The following is a 20,047-nucleotide window of genomic DNA, read 5'->3' on the forward strand; positions in this document are numbered from 1 at the left end:
ACATCCCAGGTCAGGTAGACCCCGCAAGACAACTGCTCGAGAGGACCGTTTGTTGGCTCCAAAATCCAAGGCCAGCCCATTTTCCCACTGCAGCAGAGCTCCACGAGACCTGGTCCCCTGAAGTCCCTGTGTCAACCAGAACGGTTTGTCGGATTCTGTCTCGAAATGGCCTCCATGGTCGAATCAGGGCCCAGAAGCCAGCACTAAACAAAAGACAATTGAAAAACCGTGTGGCATGTGCCAAGGCCCACAGCTTGCTAAAAGGATGGACGCTGGAGAAGTGGAAGAAAGTGGATTTTTCAGATGAATCTTCTGTTGAATTACACCACAGTCGCCGCAAATATTGCAAGAGACCTACTGGAGCCCGCATGGATCCAAGATTCACCCAGAAAACAGTGACGTTTGGTGGCGGAAAAATCATGGTCTGGGGTAACATCCAGTATGGGGGTGTGCGAGAGATCTGCAGGGTGGAAGGCAACATCAATAGTCTCAGATACCAAGACATCTTAGCTACCTCTTATATTCCCAACCATAAAAGAGGCCAAATTCTCCAGCAGGATGGTGCTCCATTGCATACTTCCATCTCCACTTCAAAGTTCCTCAAGGCGAAGAAGATCCAGATGGTCCAGGATTGGCCGGCCCAGTCACCAGACATGAACATCATGGAGCATATGTGGGGGGGGGGATGAAAGAGGAAGCATGGAAGACCAAACCAAAGAATATTGATGAACTCTGGGAGGCAGCAGGACTGCTTTCCTAGCTATTCCTGATGACTTCATCAACACATGGTCTGAATCCTTGCCAAACCAAATGGATGCAGTCCTTCAAGCTCAAGGAAGTCATACAAGATATTAAATTTGGCTCTCACAGCACCACTATTTAATTATCCGTCAACACAGGTTCCTCTAATATTAGTCAAAGTAACTAATCATTTCAAAATTAGGCATAATTTCTTATAAATGAAATGTATTGACCATGTATTCCAGAAATAAATGTTAAACTAGTGGTAATAAGTTGTTGTTATGGAAAAATGGCATTGAAAACGTTGAAGAAGTGACAAAAAATTGAAGAAGTGCATTAAAAAAAAAAGAGAAAAAAACGTAATATTTAAAAAAAACAGTAAAAAGGAAGTAAAAGACGTGTTAATTTTGACCCAGAAGGACATCAAGTGCATGGAAAACTGGAAAACAACACAAGGGCTAAAGTATTTCCTCCTGCGGTGTTTCCCACCCTTATGTTTATTAAACCATGCCTCTACTAATGTCACAGGGAAATGATTACACTCGTTTGAAATATAATATGCTCGTTAAGATGCTACAGAGAAAATGAACACTACACAGAAAAGGCCACATATTTATTTAGCAAGATGATTAAAGGTTTAATTTAGACGTGATTAATTTAGGTGATTAAGTAGAGGTGTTAAAGCCTAAACTACGTTGAAAACGAGACAGGAGCCGGTTCCGTATTAATGCATTTTGTATTATATGAATGTTAAAATGTTATATACAGAGTGGAGATATATATATATATATATGTACACACCCACACACACACACACACACACAATGTTATAAATCTCCCGCTCTGCTTAAGGGGTTGTGAGTTAAGGTAAAGTGTGAATATTACAATGTGTATACAGTGCAACTGCCTGCTTCTTGGAAATCTGCAGTAGCAGCGCTGATAAAGTAGCAATATCCCCAGAGCCCAGTTTGTCTCAGGAGTTCATAAGGATTTTTAAAGCCCATTTCATGGTCATTTCTGGATAACAGGGTTTGTAAGATGAAAAAATTCAGGGGAAATCAAAGGAAAAAAATGAAATGTACTGACATGCAGATGGTGTTAGATGACAACCTCATGTAATTTTTTCATGTCATGTCTTCTGTCAACCAATGACTGGAGATTGGTTTATTAATGGAACATAGTATGCTGGTTTCATCAAGAAGATATGGAAAACAAGAAGGATCTGGATGCTTTAGAGCCATTGACAGTAGGGGGGCTCCCCCTGGTGGATAAGATGTGTTGTGATTACAGCTCCTGGTCACGGACGTTCAGATAACACGCACTGGACTGTGTTGGATGGACAAAACCATGCTCACCACTGACAACCATAGCCTTTTTTAGAAATAAAATGTGAGCACATGTTGAACGAGGGAACGGGACTGTATACCATGCACTGTCTGACAGATTTATCTTGAGTTGATATGTAATAATCAGTCCCTAATGTCTCTACCATTTCTGCCTGTCCCTGCTTACAGTCCAGGGCACAGCAGTGACTAGGATTGTATTGAATAGCAAAGGGTAAGCAGGGTTGTCAGTGAAACAATTTAACCAATAAGACCAGTCAGGGTTCATTCACTGGCAGTGGTTGCAAAGGCCATAATGGCAGCATAGGAAGTGTTTGAAACAGAATTCCTTCTGTGCAGATGGGTAGATCTGTGATGGCTTCCTACATAACATTTCGGATTTGATCAGGCTCCGTTGTACATGGAATCTGATGCAAATGACTCAGAAACAGTTTGAGTTCAATCATCATAGATTATTGTTTTATTTTAACACAGATGCCACCAATACATTACTGAGAGGTTAAAGTGCCCCACAGCTGAAAATGGCTTTCCTACAAGGTGAGAATGAGTAGTTAACAGATTTAAGTGGAATTGAGGCTCAGGAAACCAACCACCTGACAACATGTATCTCTCTTACCTCTGGATGAATCGCTTTGAAGACCGGGGCATCCATCAGGGTGATTTGGCTCTGATATCACAAGAAAAAGAATCCATATTATCTGTCAATATGCAGGAGATTAACAAACAGTATGTATATGTATATGTATGTGCATATGACATCAGCTGAATGAAATAATGAAATTACAAAGAAGGGAGAACACAAACACGAGCCCAATGCTGCAGTGTGAATAACTGCTAAAGATCAATGATGATTGTGTGTCTGAGGCTGCAGGATTCAAGTAGTGTTGGAGTGGTAACAACCTTGATGCCTTAAGTTGTAGTTCCTGTAGTTTTAGTAGTATTGGGACTAAATCCTAACCTTAAATCTATTGTCTAAATAAAGACGGAAAAAGTTCTGTTGTCGTAGCAACGCAACAAGCAGTGCAAGCAGCATTCAGTGCACTCTGCCAATCCCAGGTTGAAGAGGAGAACCAAAGAGGTGGGAGGTTCATTAAGATGAGGCTGTGGTGGTGGAAGCTGAGTCTTAGACCTGGTGTGGATACTAGATCTCAGAACCACATCTGGTTCTGGACCAAACGCTCTCTGCTGCCACTTGCCACTGATTTTGTCAAGAGCAGACTAAATATTTGGAGCTAATATGTAGCAATAATAAAAGTACTTAAAATGTAATTAAACTATTACAATAAAACACCTTGCAGCCAGTAGAGGTTTTTAATTTGGCATAAAAAAAAAGTCTAATTTAGGGCCCTATTTTAACGATCTAAGCGGTGCGTTTAAAGCCTGTCCAAATCCATTTTTGCTAGTTTGACAGCGAAAAAAAAGGTCTGTGCAACTGTCGCTTGGTTCTATAGGGTTGTACGTAGTGTCTTCATTAATCAGAGGTGTATTCTGGGTAACATGCAATAAACCAATCAGATGTCAACTCTTAAGCTGCGCTGGGTGCTAGATAGGGCTCTTAATATTACAATCAGTCTTCTCCTTCAGTTCATTAAATGTCTTCAGACAACTGAAGGCATCAGGTTACATGTTGATAAATGTAACATTGTTCCCCTCCCCCTTATATTACATGTTAACAACACCAGACTGCTACAAAGCAAAAGACATATGGTGCATCTCTGCTTGGATTTCTACGGTTTATGCTCAAACGTCTGTGCACCACAGCATCCTTTTCAACTTTGAATTCTAAAATGCATTACAGGGCAAACGCTGCTGTCACATGAAGAGTGTACTTTAGAGAGCTAATATCAACCTCCCTGTCCTCAACATGTGAGAGTACGTATTCTAATAGTATGCTTAGGTCTTCCAGGTAAGATCTGATCCGTCTTGTATGCTGCACAAATACTGAGTGTACTCACAGCAAACTCCTCCGGAGTCACCTTCAGCACATCAAAGACCACGGCATCGTAGCTCTTGGCGTAGTCAACGCAAGGCTCCTCCAGAGAGTCCGAGCTGCTGCTGGCCTGAGGGGCACACGTTATTCATATAACTACTCCATACCTATGGACCAGCTGCCAGGAACCACATAATGAGCATTTGTCATCCAACTGTGTACTGTGCCTTGTCTTGTTGGCAAAATGTAGTGCGTCATTTATTCACTTCTTCAGATTCCTAAATTCGTCTTTTTACCCTGCTACTATCAGGCCTTTATAATGCTAATGGCAGTCATGCAGCTTTGGTTTCTCTGCCCACCTGCTTGGCGCTTTGGTCCAGAGTATAATCAACGTCTTCTGTACATTGTCCTTAAAGGGTTTCTTTGGACTGGCAGGGGCAGGCCAACCTTCCTTAAACTGGGAGTATAGGATCAAAGCTGGTGCTGCATTATTGTGGTGGTAATACTGAACTTGTGGGCTTTTTCCAAAACACTGACGTTGGTATTTCTGTTCTGCCAGTTGATATTCACAATTTTCCTTAGGTGTCTTTGGTGATGTTGTTCGAGGGCCCTCAGGTTTCTCCTGCAATTGGTCCATGGCTCACACCCATACAGCAGGATGGGGAGGAGCACTACTCTATAGACCAGGAGTTCTCTTGGGCCTTTTGGGTCTCTGTCCTACTCCACAGGGCACCATTTATCGGTCTAATGATGTACAGCGTGACCCAAAACACAAACCGTAAAACCATTTTACCACAACTGCTGGACCTGTCAATCACTGGGTTATTAAGGGGAATAAAGGAGTGAGTAGAAACAGCATACTGCCTATTTCAAATAATAATAATAATAATAATGCATGAATGCCATACCTTATATTTTAGCTAGCCTGCTTAATTTAAAGGGCTTTTGAACAATAATCAACAAAACAGACTTTTAATACATTTTTAAAAGGGAAAAAGACAAAATGCATACAAAACACACGTGGAACAAGGCATTTTTAAAAGGTTTTTCTACTGGTAAGTAGGGGTGGAAAAAATAATAATAATAAATCGATACAGCATAGTATCGCAACATTTTCAGTAGCAATACTGTATCAATACACAGGCGCCAATTATCTATTATTATATATGTGTTGGTCAGTTTGTCCCATTTTGCAGCAATAAAATTGAAGTGATATGAACAAACAGAGAAATGTTTCTGTTTAGATTAAACAGATGGTCACAAAGTTTTCCTTTGGGGACATCATTTGAAACTGGGAAAAATTTGAAGTTAGAAAAGAGGTTATAAATTGCAATACATTGCAGAATATTGCATCATGTTTAAAATCGCAATAATATCGCATCGTGGCATAAGTGTGGTGATAATATCGTATCGGGAGGCATCTGATGATCAGAATCAGAATCAGAAATACTTTATTGATCCCCGAAGGGAAACTGTGTTGTAGTAGCACAAATAGTAGAAATATCAGAGTAGAAATATAAAGAGTGTGGATATGTACGGTATTTACATAGTTAAAGGAATGTTATTATACAGTATTTACATAGTTAACATAATTAAGGAATTGCAATGGTGAAATGTAATAATAATAATAATAATAATAATAATAATAATAATAATGATAATTATAGTAGCAGTTGAGTATTGCAAACATTTCAGGCCAGTGTTATTGCACAAAACAGATAATAATGTCCAGTTTTAACCTCTAAGTGTCTGTGTGTCTGACACTCAGAGGGAGGAGTTCTAAGGTTTGATGGCCACAGGTAAGAATGACTTCCTGTGGCGCTCTGTAGTGCATTTTGGGAGAATGAGTCTGTCACTGAAAGTGCTCCTGTGATTGAGCAACAAGCCATGGAGTGGGTGCGAGACATTGTCCAAGATGGCATGAAGTTTGGACAGCATCCTCCTCTCTGACACCCCCCACAGAGAGTCCAGATTCCCCTCCACAACGTCACTGGCCTTGCGGATCAGTTTGTTGAGTCTGTTGCTGTCCGCTACCCTCAGCCTGCTGCCCCAGCATGCAACAGCAAAGAGGATAGCACTGGCCACCACAGACTCATAAAACATCCTCAGCCTCCTCAGAAAATAGAGATGGCTTTGGCCCTTCCTGTAGAGGGCTTGAGTGTTCTTGGCCCAGTCCAGTTTATTGTCTAAGTGCACTCTGGTATTTGTAGTCCTCCACCATGTCCACACTGACCCCCTGGATGGAAACAGGGCTCACTGGGGCCTTGGCTCTCCTTAGATCCACCACCAGCTCCTTAGTCTTTGTCACGTTGAGCTGGAGATGGTTCTGCTTACTCCATGTGACAAAGACCCACATATCAGCTGGTACCCAGTCTCCAGTTGTTTAAATTATGACAGAGTATCAAAATGTGCTACATGAGATCTGTTGCTGATTTTAATTAACAACAGACTGTAGATGATCCATGATCTGATCAGATTTAGTCTCTCTGATTTCTAAACATCACTATCAGCCACAACATGTGTTCTGTACAGAATAAGTCTTTAAATCAGACCAATGGCAGTTGAAATCCCTATGATTTGAAAATAATAAAAGGTTTATATAAAATGTCATCATGTTGAGTTGATTTTGAACCAGTCAGCTGTAAGATCAGCTGAGAGGCCGGCGTTTCCCAGCATGCTCTGGGTCCGCTTGGCTCTTGCAGTCGGTGAAAAGCAACAGCGCCGCCTGCGTCTCAGACCCGCGGCCGCCTCGCTCTCGTGAGATTATCGTTGCCCACGTGTGCATGACGTCAGAGCAAGTCGGGATCAAGTCGGACACAAATCTACCCAGCATGCAACGGCCGCCGATCGCCGGTGATCGATTCTGCGCAGACCTGGATCACCTCCAACGAGCCTATATTGTTCTAGAGCAGGATAAGTCCTTAACTACTGGTCCCAAATGATATGATGTGAATGTAGCATCATCATCATCAGGTCAGAATCTGTTCCAGACAGAGATGCTCCAATTATGTTCTTTCCCACAGATTGTGATAGGCATAGGCATGTTTCTGTTGTTGTTTTGCAGCAGCTGGTATGGCTGTACAGTATCAGGTCAGTACCACTGCTTTGTAGTGTGTCAGGCTGTGTTAAATTTTAATATGGGGCCGCCATCTTGTGATGCCACGCTGTGTTGAACTGTGCATGCCATGGTATTTACCTGCTTGAAAGTAAAGCTAAAAACTTCTTCAAACAATGTCACATTTTCTATAAAAACAAGGTTATCTTAAAGTAAGTCTACAAGGAGCAGTAAAAGATACAGTGGAATCAGCATGCGTTGTTCGTACCTCTGAAGTGACTGAATGGATGCTGGTGCCATCTGAAAGCCCGTTCCTGCGATACATGCTCACAGAGGGACTGCTGGGATGCACAGGTCAGGGCGACGAAGGAGCACATAACCTCTCAGCCATGCCTGGAGACAGAAGAATCTTTTCCTTATTAGTTAGCTTTAAATGTTTGCAACGGTTTTTGAGTATATAATGGCCAGTTTAGTGGAAATAATGATTCCACTGAAATCTAGTAAACACTAGACCTCCACACACACACACACACACACACACACACACACACACACACACACACACACACACACACACACACACACACACACACACACACACACACACACACACACACACACACACACTATTATTAAATACCCTGTAGGTTAGGCAAATGTGACAGAAGGGGGGTGGGGATTTTCGTGCGTGCGTGCATGCGTGCGTGCGTGCAGGGCCGGCTACACGCACGCACGCACACACGCACGCACGCACGCACGAAAATCCCCCACCCCCCTTCTGTCACATTTTGCCTGCACGATCAATCAATTATCACCAACAATAACTATAGTATTTGACTAGTAATCAAGTGGTAGTAATGTTTACTCTACGCCTGTTGCTCTGCTTAGCTGGTCTTTATGCAGACTTTAACTTAAGTTATGATAATTCTGTTTTATGCAAGTCTTAAAGTTACAAGCCGTACTCTTCTACTGGAATTTAAGGTTTTACAGTTCAATAGTTTAATATTTATGTCATCGGTTTGTGGATTGATTGATCCCATTTCATCTTAACACATAGGCCTGGCGTTTATGAAAGAACTCTTCCTATGTTGACTGTATTCACGTGTTACATGCTGAATCACATGTTTTCTGCACACCAGTTAGTTTTTCCTGATTGCTAAGACACATTTCTTGAAACCCTCACGCATTCTCTCAAAACTATAAACACAAAATGAAATTCTCAAACTATATTCACCAAAAAGCTGACTCTGCTAGCATAATCCAACAATGTTTCAGATCCTAGTCACTCCACATGACGGAGCATTCATCAGACGTTAGAGAACACAGAGGCCAGGTCGTGTATACACAAAGAAAACAGGGAATATAGTAGTACAAGTACTGCAATACTGAATGGCAGTATATGAGGCCCTTGTAGAACAATGCAGTAGTCCAACTGCAAGAGGCCAAAGAACAAAGAAATCCAAACTAAAAGCACATGATGATGAAATCAACGACCCCTACTCCAGTGCCCCCTGCTGCTGGTCTTTCAAAGAGGGGAAGCTCATTTTCATAAAAATTGTCCATTTATTTATAATATTATACAAATATACAGTATTAGCATTGTCTGCCATTGTGTGCAGTTTGCTAGCTAGCTAGTTCCAACACTAGCTTAGCCTTGGGGAGAGCGGGACAGTTGAAACACTTTTTAATTAAACGTAATTTACAAAGCGGTCGTATCGCACTGAAAGCTGATATTATGTCAGTAGCAACCGACACGTGTCATCTGTCAAATCCAGCTGCATTTTCAGCTTTGGACAAAACCGTTCAGGAGTTATTACAGAAAGAGTGGGACGTGTTTAATGTTTCATCTGTCCCTCCTGGATGGGACAAATGAAACAGAATGGGGGGGTATATGATATTTTACTGTATATCATGGAGTGTACTTCCAAAAGGTGTTATTATAGATAGATTGTTGCAGGACTATGCGTCTTTGTGAATGTCTGTTAATAACTAACCGCCGTCATCCTGAAGCGCGTACGAAGCTTTTTTTGAAATATCATGCACTGTGGATGATTCTGCCATTTTTATAGCTAGAACAGTAGGTTTTTCCATTTACAGTCATGTTTCTATTGTGGACAATGTTGTTTCACTAGGTTTTTACGTGGGATATACCACTGGACATCAAAATACCCCCCCCCCCGTAAGTCTCCATAGGAGAACATGGGAAAACTCAACCCCCCCCCCTACCTGGTGGGCTCAAATATATTTTCATCTTTCTAAAACTGCTTTTCCATGTCTCACCTCCATAAATTATTGTATAATCACAGATATTTCTGCATTTACTTAAAATCCATGGAGTTCCAGCCAGGTCGGGGACGGGTGGGACGGCTGTTTCATCCGTCCCAACATAGACATATGCCATTACAGCCGGTTTAGTTTTCCATGTAAACAAGCATGCAATACAAAAAAGTCTGGGATTGTGGAGAACACTAACTGGTTTTCTGAATAAACATGTAGTCAAACATTGAAATGAAAAACACTCATTAGTAATCCAAAAAAAGTGACCGCTAATGAAGTTTACTTTTGACCATCAAAACTCATTTATCGGCTGCAGCTCTGTGATAAAGGAGTTAACAGGGTGATATTTGGCTGATAGGAGGGGGTTAACATGCTCTATGGTCTGATAGGAGGAGGGTAACATGCTCTATGGTCTGATAGGAGGAGGTAGGGCTGCACAATTAATCGAATTTTAATCGCGATCACGATTTGGACTTCCCACGATCAAATTTGCGTCATCAAGCGATTATTTTTTATAAAGCGTCATTTCATAGAACGCTCCGGGTTTTTTGCAAAGCCAATCTCCCGCTCCATAAGCCGTCTGCTCATGAGCCAGTCAGAGTAGTTCACTGCACCCCGTGCAGCTAAGTTTCTAGATGTAGACAGTCACAGAGGACAGAGTAGCGTGAGGAAAACTCAACAGATAGCAGTCGGTAATACGTCAGTCTCAAGGTTTACCAGTTACCAGTAAACGCAACACTTTGTCCCATTTGTGTTTTTCAGACAACGGCAGTGACCAGTGCTAGTTAGCGTCTGTTAGCTGTTAGCTAGTAGCGTCTGTTAGCTGTTAGCTCTTCTAGGACGCACCGTGCTAATGTCCTCGCATCCGCTGCAATGCTGTTTATATGGATATGGTTTAATTTGCGTTACATGACCCATTTCGTCTGTAAAGCCGTGCCTGTGTTGGATCTTTCTACGCTCTCTCGTCCTACTCTCTCTCCTCTTACTCTCCGCGCCCCGCCACACAGCGGCCGCCTGTCCACACTTCTGATATATGTCTACAGTTTTAATTTTTCATTAACACAGCTGTATATTGTTAAGTATGAGGGGGCAAACCTGTATTTGTACCAGTGTTTCCGCGGGTAACTGTTATCGCGGCCGCTACGGCGAAGAACACAGAAGAAGTTTTTGAATGCAGCTAACTTCAGTTGGTAGAGTCACAGCGTGGGAGACGGAGCTGCTGGACCAGGACCTGGACCAGGACCAGAGATGTGACCCATGGCCAGAATATCATAGTTCATAAAAATGCAGCGCAGTGAAGATACAGACGTTTAATACACACGACGTGTGTATCCGCCGTTCGACCCGTGCTGGACCCGTTCATAATGATCAGCCGTCTCTCTGTGAGTAGCGTCCATCACACTCCCTCTCGCAGTTATAAATAGCCTATGTGACAATAAAATTTGTTTTGGTTAAAATCAACAAATAATCGTGAGAATAATCGCGATCAAAATTTTGATCAAAATAATCGCGATTATCATTTTGGCCATAATCGTGCAGCCCTAGGAGGAGGGTAACATGCTCTATGGTCTGATAGGAGGAGGGTAACATGCTCTATGGTCTGATAGGAGGGGGTTAACATGCTCTATGGTCTGATAGGAGGGGGTTAACATGCTCTATGGTCTGATAGGAGGAGGGTAACATGCTCTATGGTCTGATAGGAGGGGGTTAACATGCTCTATGGTCTGATAGGAGGGGGTTAACATGCTCTATGGTCTGATAGGAGGAGGGTAACATGCTCTATGGTCTGATAGGAGGGGGTTAACATGCTCTATGGTCTGATAGGAGGAGGGTAACATGCTCTATGGTCTGATAGGAGGAGGTAACATGCTCTATGGTTGATAGGAGGGGGTTAACATGCTCTATGGTCTGATAGGAGGAGGTTAACATGCTCTATGGTCTGATAGGAGGAGGGTAACATGCTCTATGGTCTGATAGGAGGAGGGTAACATGCTCTATGGTCTGATAGGAGGAGGGTAACATGCTCTATGGTCTGATAGGAGGGGGTTAACATGCTCTATGGTCTGATAGGAGGAGGGTAACATGCTCTATGGTCTGATAGGAGGAGGGTAACATGCTCTATGGTCTGATAGGAGGGGGTTAACATGCTCTATGGTCTGATAGGAGGAGGTTAACATGCTCTATGGTCTGATAGGAGGAGGGTAACATGCTCTATGGTCTGATAGGAGGAGGGTAACATGCTCTATGGTCTGATAGGAGGAGGGTAACATGCTCTATGGTCTGATAGGAGGGGGTTAACATGCTCTATGGTCTGATAGGAGGAGGGTAACATGCTCTTTGGTCTGACATAAGGACGTCTGTCTATCATCATTGCATTCGAGAAAACTGGAATGTTTCATCCGTCCCGCCTGTCTGAAGGAATGAACAAACGAGCTTACAGAACAATGACAAGGAAGAAATGTGGGAATTAGGTTAAACTGAAACAAGGAATGTGGTGTATAATTGTATGAAATATATTAATTATTAATAAATAAATAAATATATTTTTAGTTTGACTGAAAGGGACAATTATAATGTTCATCACAATTAATTCTGAGACAATCAATTGTAAAGCAACATGTGGAACCGTCCCAGCGCTACAGTAGGGTCGTGTCTGAATGGTTGTACACACAACGCTGCTTGGGAAGGTCTCTAGTGCTTTCATAGACAGGGAGGGTCTATTTACAAGATACTACTGAGATGCATTTTGGGAAATGTAGGATCAAGTGTTCTTGTTCTTATTCTAGGGACCAAAAATGAGGTTATCTCAGCTTCTCCTGCTGCAATTTTGACCACCTTAGAAGTTTTCTCTTATAAAGTCGCCAGACTCAAGGACTCCGTTGTCCCTCATGCCACCAGACTGTACAACTCCTCACTAGGGGGAGGAGGAAATAGGGCAGAGAGGACAATACATACATACATACAGACATACAGACATACATACATACAGACATACAGACATACATACATACAGACATACAGACATACAGACATGCATACATACATGCACACCTGGACTTAAATTCTCACCTGGTCACTTTATCACCTAACACTGGACTCAACATTGACACTTTAATAAAAATGTATGGTCTTTTCTTTGTTTATTTGATGTTCTTATGTTGTTATTATTGTTATTATTATTATTAGGTTATTATTATTATACGTTTCTGTTGTTTTTCCAAGAAATGTATTTGTGTAATCCTTCTTTTATAGAGCGCGAGAGTGACCGCCCACTAGTTTAACGGCTCTCTACCGGAAGTGTTTTTCCTCATTAAATGGTTTCATTGACATTCCGAAAATTGCTTGTATTAAAAGTTTTATGTCTGAAAGCGAGCCAACCAGCTACAATATGAAAAATGAGCATAAAACATTTGATTCTGCGGAAGGTAGGAGACCATGAACAGAAAGTAGACTTCAATGGCAGAAGCTCGCTCTAGTTGTTTAGGTTTCCCAGCTATGGCTAATGTTACTATGGTAATGGACCAATCTGACACGTTGCTGTTAAAAATACCCTGTAGGTTAGGCAAAATGTGACAGAAGGGGGGGGGGGATTTTCTACTTAGGTCCCAATAAACGCTGTAGCCGGCCCTGCACGCACGCACGCACGCACGCACGCACGCACGCACACACACACAACACACACACACACACACACACACACACACACACACACACACACACACACACACACACACACACACACACACCACACACACACACACACACACACACACACACACACACACCCACACACACAGATCCCGGCCATCCTCGCGGACCTGAACAACACACGTGACCACCATAGACAGTTAAAGACCATAGAAGCCATGTCCGCATCCAGCGTCCTGTCACCACACCAGCTCCGGTTATACAGCCCGGCCCCGAGCACACAGAGCCCGACCGGCCTTCTGCGGCTGCTGGGTCTGTGTCCCCCCCCCCCCCCCACACACACACACACACACACACACACACACACACACACACATACATTACAGCATGCTGATGCTCTGCGGTGCCTACCTCTCCGCCAGATACCGTCCCCGCCGCCGCTGCGTTAGTCAAACAAGCGCCAGTCTGCGTCCACATTAACACGAGCCGAGTCGAGTTGATTAAACCACAGCAGTGTCCGGGGGGGGCTACTCCTCCTTTGAGTCGAACATGAAGCCAAGGTCGCAACGTTTGGTCCGCAGGGTCCACAAACCGTGCGGGATACATTAGACGGAATCATGCAAACATGGCTGTGACGAACCGAATTACTCTAGTCGCAACGTAAAAGTGAAAATGAATAAATCCCGACAGCAGGAAGTGACAGGTAGGCGCACTTCTGTTGACAGACAGATGTATTGCCTAATCATCGCTGGGCTCCACAGAGAGCTCCCGCCTCTAAGATCAGCCGGCCAATCAGAGCGCAGCATCCTTCAGACGCAGGTGCATGTGTGACGCCTTCATTAGCTTCCTGTAGGCTCGTACATCACAGCTCCTCAGAGGTCCGTTCCTAAAATGTCCTCCAGCAAGAAGGTTTGACTGGGTGGTCCTATACATCTATGAAGGATATATTTATTCACAATTCAAATTGAAAGTCCAAAGAGAAAATTAAAAGAGATACAATTAAGAATCTTATTATTTTATTACGCTACTGGGAATAATCATGCCATAATTTAATTTAAAAAAGAAAAAGGAAACTGAAAAGCAAAGATGAAATGTAAAATGAATTGAAAATGTAAAGTGACAATGTAAAAAGTGAAATTTAAACGCTTAAATATAAATGCTCAAACTGAAATCTTACATTGAAAGGTGACATTGAAAATTTCAAAGGGAATAAGACAAGATAAACATCAAATATGAAACTTGACAATATGAAATGGAAAAGCTTAAATGGAAATAGTCAAGTCAAGTCAAGTTTATTTCATCCATAGAAATGGAAATTACAGTGCTCACGCTCGCCATCTTACCCATTAAAAACCAGAGAATAAATACAATTTCACAAATGCACTACAATAGTATACATAAATAAAGGTCTTAGGCTGAATCCCATTCCTTCCCCTTACCCCTTCCCCTTACCCCTTCCCCTACCTTTTGCGCGTTCACGCGGCACCTAGTGCCGGTCCAATACGTATTACGAGCTAGGGGTAGGGCATAGATCAAGGGCTGTATACCCCTACGGATCTAGTGTGGACGCGACCTCACTAGAAAACACACAGGCAGTGTGTGGCTGCTGCATCAACCAAGGCAAGGCAAGGCAGCTTTATCTGTAGAGCACATTTCAGCAACAGGGCAATTCAAAGTGCTTTACACAAAATCATTAAAACAGATAAAACACAAGTACAAACAGTTAAAAGTCATAAGCATTAAAAATCAATAAGACACATGAATAGACAGTTAAAAACAAAATAGAAACATTATGACACATAAAACACAAGAATAAAAGTTACAGTGCAGCATAAGAAAGAAATGAGCATTAATTTAAAGAAAGGCAGCATCAAATAGAAAGGTCTTCAGCTTTGATTTAAAAGAACTGAGAGTAGCAGCGGATCTGCAGGTTTCTGGGAGTTTATTCCAGATATGAGGAGCATAGAAACTGAAAGCTGCTTCACCCTGTTTAGTTCTGACTCTGGGGACAGAAAGTAGACCTGTCCCAGATGACCTGAGAGGTCTGGGGGGGTCATAGTGTAGTAGCAGATCAGAAATGTATTTTGGACCTAAACCGTTTAGTGATTTATAAACTAGCAAGAGTACTTTAAAATCAATTCTTTGAGACACAGGAAGCCAGTGTAAAGACTTCAGAACTGGATTGATGTGATCCAGTCTCTTGGTCTTAGTGAGGACTCGAGCAGCAGCGTTCTGAATCAGCTGCAGCTGTCTGATTGATTTTTTAGGGAGACCTGTAAAGACCCCGTTACAGTAGTCAAGTCTACTGAAGATGAAAGCATGGACCAGTTTTTCCAAGTCCTGTTGACACATAAGTCCTTTAACCCTTGATATGTTCTTTAGGTGATAGTAGGCTGACTAGAGGGACCAGAGAGACACCTGAATGTAAGTACTTTCAGCTTTAAATAATTGATTAAAAAGTTACGACAGTCTTGTTTTGTGGTCTATGCAGTCCTGTACATGTGTACCCATGTTCCTAACTGAAACTTTTTAAAAAATCGCTAGCTTGCAATGCTAACGCTAATCGCTAACGCTAACGTTGAACAGTCCCACATATTTCTGCCTTGAATGGACTGTATAGATCGCATAGATTGTATAGCTAGATATATATTAACGGTCTATGATACATCGCTACGTGCTTAACATATACCGCCCTGTCTCACACAGGAGGACACAGCAGCTGATCCAGGTTGGGGCTGCAACGAGCAGACTTCCTAATTCATATGTTCATGTTGTACCCATTCATTATTGCATTGGTAGCCTACTATTATTGTAATAATATTTAATTAATTCCTGTTCATTGTTCATGCACTTGTTATATTGTTGTGGTTTTGATATGGGACACTGATGATATGTGAGGGGGGGTTACTGGCCAAAAGGCTCCAGACTGGTCTGGAATATCAGAGCAGCTGTAGCTACAACAGTGTAGTGTGTGTGTAGTTTGTTTGTGGTCTTGTGTGTATTTTTTTAGTTTTACACATGAGTGCCTTTTATTGTGTGCGACATGTTAGTTATGGTTCTAATAGTTGACAATGGTTCTGTAACATTATTTTATGTAACGTTTTTGCCTGTTATGTTCAATTATCACCAATAAAGACAGATTTTTGTCAACAAAATGTTTTGTGAACATCAATGACATTCAAAACGGTGATAACTGAAACAGATATACACACACCATGTATACAGGGTGTATATGTATGTATATGTACACATGATGCATGTGTATACACATTTGTATTGCAAACAGACCTAAGTACTACACAGATAAGTACTCTGCACTACCAAAGTGAACCTAAAATAACTATAAAATATATAACACTGTTGTCCAAACCCACACAATCAACAGACCTAGACGGCATCTTGGAGGTTTGTGATCAATACTGTATGGTGATGTCACCAAGTGGTGTCCCAATTCATAGGGGTATGTTTTCACCCCTTACCCCTACCCCTTGGTTTCAAGGGCCAAGGGGTAGGGGTAAGGGCCAAGGGGTAGGGGTAAGGGGAAGGAATGGGATTCAGCCTAAGTCTACCACTGCGCTCTATAACCAGGGTTCTAAATTAACTTTTTGATCACCAGCCAATTTGGCTGGTGACTTTCTAAAGTTACCAGCCAATCAGAACTCTCACTAGCCAATTTTCATCCGTTGAAAATAAGAGAAATTATGAGTGGCACTGAATGCATTTGTTAATTTTATTAACATTGTTGGCATTAAAACTACATAAAGTACAATACATACAACAAAATAAACACAGAAAGTGCAAACATTTCATTACAAGTTTGGGGTTTATCTATCTATCTATCTATCTATCTATCTATCTATCTATCTATCGAAACATATGTCTTCAGAGCTCTTCTTCTTCAGATGTGGTGCCATCAGAATCTGAGCCACCCTCTGTTTCTTTTGGTCCATGTTTGCGCACAAAGTCAGGTCTGCGTGAGCGCAAACTGTCAGCATGCCAGATCTCAATGGCTTTGGTTGGATCAAAGTCTTTGATGTCAGGTGAGCACAACTGGGTTTTAAGGAGGTCAGAGAGGGTTTCACCTTTTAGGCGGGAGCGCCAGTCACTCTTTACCTGCTTCATAACACTGAACCCTCTTTCACAGTCAGCCGTAGTTGCAGGGATGGTCAGGAGAGCATCAAAAAGATCAAGGACATCAGGACATCGATGGCGCAGCATTCTGTTCACAGTAGGCCAGGTCTGCTCAAAGTTTCCTGTAGCAGTGTGAGACAGACAATGTGCATTATGCACCTTTAGTTATTAAAATATGGCATCAAATTTGGATTGTGTCTTTAACAAATTACATTTACTCTGATTCCTGATAAACAAAATAAAAACTGTCTCACAATATTAGACATTTCTTTAGAGCTTGGGAACTTTTCAAACACTTGTTCAAAAATGTTACTGATTAGGTTCATTAGTATGAGATTTTCTCAAACATTCTCCAAGTACCTTGGCTGAATCCTGCTGTGTACAGTTCAGTCTTGAGAATTGTCCATTGATCAGGGATCAACTCCACATCCACTCCAGCAGACAGGAAAAGAGGTCGGAAGTGACTGATGAGTTTGTTTACCTCTTCATCACCAAAATCTGAGAACAAAAGGGAAAACAATATATAGTTAAGCAGTTGTCTTAAAACATAAAATGTGTAAAGATGTGTTCATTACTTTTGAATTGCTAACCTGAACTTGTGTCTGCCTCTGGCCAGTACTGGAAACTGGTCAGCCGCATGGCCTGCAGGACACCACTGTTCACGTCACTAAATCTAGCAGTGATGCACCGGCACAGAGAATCGATTAGCTCATTCTTGCCTTGTCATGCCGGTCGGCATCAGTAGGCCTCAGGAGGACTCCTCATAAGTGTCTGTGTCCAGCACTGCTCTCAGCTTAGGCCCAGGTCTACAGTTGTGCAGAGATAGATGGATGGGTGTCTTTTTATTTATACTGAGGTGAAAACACACCAACACAACCTAAAATCTAATCATAAATTGTAGGATATATGATACATACCTTGACTTGTACTTTTCTATGACAGCCTGAGTGGAGGAGAGGCAGCTCTGAGCTTCAGCCACGGTGGACCCTGACCTCTGCAGTGACTTGGAGAGGTTGCTCAGTTGATAGATGGTGTCATGGAGAAGGCAGCAAAACCTGAGCACTCCACCATCCTTGCCTATGTTGAGGAACCCCTTGGTTTTTGCCCTCAGAACAGCATTGACGTTCGTGGCCTCCTGGGACTACAAGCAAAACAACTGCATTATATCAGACAGCATTTACAACTGAGTAACAGAAAATAAAGCAAACATTAAATAATCCTAAATCTACACTGCTGGTTTTAGTAGGCTATGAATTAACATACCTTCTCCAAGTGGCGTACAATGCCAGCATATCCCCTGAGAAAATGGTCAAGTGCTTTGAAGAGATGTGGTAGCCACCGGGTTCCACCTACTCTGGTTGGCATCAAAGCCTTCATGTGGAGCTCCCTGAAGTGTTGCTTTAGGCTGGCCCTGTTCACTCCACTCTTATGATATAAGGTGTAGAGGCCACTCAAGAGGTCCTCAACTTTCCTGGCCATCACATTTTTCCTTATTCCATCTGAGAAGGCAAGCTCTAGCTTATGGGCCATGCAGTGGATCCCCAGCACATTTGGTCTGTCTGCACGCAGTTTTGCAACGACACCATTGTTTACTCCTGTCATTACAGATGCTCCATCTGTGGTGATTGCCACTAGCTTGTTCTTCCAATCAGTGCTGACTCCACTTTCCATTATACTGCACACTGCTTCAGCTATATTTGTAGCATCTGGCTTTGAGACAGCCTTTACCCCGACAAAATCAACTTTGACCTTCCCCTCACTGGCACTCCTGACGTAGACCATTTCTTCTTCCATCACTGCACTGTCGAGGGATCCATCTGACATGACCGAGATGAACTTGCCATCTGATAATCTTGCCCTCATCTTTCTTCTCTCATCCTCTGCTATGTAGTGTATGAACTCTTTTGCCTGATAGTCGTTTGTGTATGTCTCTCCTATCTTCAAGCCTTTCTTCCTGTCCACACTGAAATACATTTTTTGTGTAAATGAAGCCACGGTTAGCGCCTACAACACAGTACATTTTAGTGAGATTTTTTTTCTTCTTTTTGAAACCATCAAACATGAAGTTTCATCTGTGTCTATGGAAGCACTCTGAATCATATTAAATACACTGTTTCTGAAACATGTAAATAGTAACGTTAATTAACTTACTCACACATCCATGAGAAGTCGGTAAAAGGCCGGCCCTTTTTTCGATGGCGTGGGCATTTCGAAAAAGTAGCTGCATCTTCTCCAACTCAGACGTCTTCATTAAAGTGAGACTTCTCCAGCAAGGCTCTCTTCAATACGACCTGTCTTGGCCGTTTTAATCCTCAGGCTCTCCTGATGACTTCGGGCACTCTCATGGTCCTTTTACTGCCTCGACTTTAAAATTTTTAGTTCCTACCACAAAATTGTTCATTTTGTTTTTTTCTTTTGCGTACGTGCGGCAATCCTGACAAAACATGACAACATTTCATGATCAAACACAAGCCATTCACGACCCGTCACCCATTTGGCATTAAATTTTCTTTTCTTTGTTTCTCTGTCGATATCATCATCCCTTGCGTCGTTCCTCTTCTCGCCCGCAGAAGTCTGTCCCAACCACCGCCGCATTTAGTTTAGCTAATCTTGACTTTTGACTTTACTTTACTAGCTAGCTAACTCCCTCCTCTTTCAGTCTGTGCTCCCTGCTCTGGCTCCGTTCGTTTCCATGGTTTCTCGCGCTGGTTTGATTGCAAACTGCACACAGCCAATGGGCGTATGAAACGTCATCACGCAGCATTACAGCACAGTGTTCTTGGGAAATGTAGGAAGCACTGCCAGGGGAGAGCCGAGCCGTGAACAGAGCCTTGTGTATCATGCATGTAATGCCCTCGCATCACTGGCCAAACTGGCTAGTAAGTTTTTAGGAACACCCGCCAAAATTAATTTTAACCCGCA

General features: G+C 42.4%; 2 protein-coding genes across 2 annotated transcripts in view; both read right to left on the reverse strand.

The window, feature by feature from the left end:
- Positions 1–13,723, reverse strand: part of LOC116683586 (ras-specific guanine nucleotide-releasing factor RalGPS1-like) — a 106,022-nt gene extending 92,299 nt beyond the window's left edge. The window contains 4 exon segments of the mRNA XM_032509960.1: positions 2,701–2,751; positions 4,040–4,144; positions 7,338–7,462; positions 13,406–13,723. Coding sequence (XP_032365851.1) covers positions 2,701–2,751; positions 4,040–4,144; positions 7,338–7,394 — 213 coding nt within the window. The 5' untranslated portion in view covers positions 7,395–7,462; positions 13,406–13,723.
- Positions 13,724–16,876: 3,153 nt separating this feature from the next.
- LOC116683584 (zinc finger protein 862) lies at positions 16,877–19,099 on the reverse strand. The gene is made up of 5 exons (XM_032509958.1): positions 18,389–19,099; positions 18,043–18,266; positions 17,716–17,798; positions 17,486–17,623; positions 16,877–17,247 (listed from the first exon to the last, which is right to left on the reverse strand). The coding sequence occupies exons 1-5, from the start codon at positions 19,097–19,099 to the stop codon at positions 16,877–16,879; spliced, it is 1,527 nt and encodes a 508-aa protein (XP_032365849.1).
- Between the last annotated feature and the right edge of the window lie 948 nt (positions 19,100–20,047).

The sequence above is a fragment of the Etheostoma spectabile genome, unplaced genomic scaffold (assembly GCF_008692095.1).
Source record: "Etheostoma spectabile isolate EspeVRDwgs_2016 unplaced genomic scaffold, UIUC_Espe_1.0 scaffold00019055, whole genome shotgun sequence".
In the NCBI taxonomy this organism is placed as follows: Eukaryota; Metazoa; Chordata; class Actinopteri; order Perciformes; family Percidae; genus Etheostoma; species Etheostoma spectabile.

Excerpts from the sequence above, each read along its gene's own strand:
- LOC116683584 (XM_032509958.1), bottom strand. The coding sequence starts at position 19,099 with ATGTATTTCAGTGTGGACAGGAAGAAAGGCTTGAAGATAGGAGAGACA. Across the intron at positions 18,267-18,388 it reads TTGTACGCCACTTGGAGAAG|TCCCAGGAGGCCACGAACGT; the intron begins GTATGTTAATTC and ends TTTTGCTTGTAG. Across the intron at positions 17,624-17,715 it reads AGAGGCAGACACAAGTTCAG|ATTTTGGTGATGAAGAGGTA; the intron begins GTTAGCAATTCA and ends TTTTGTTCTCAG.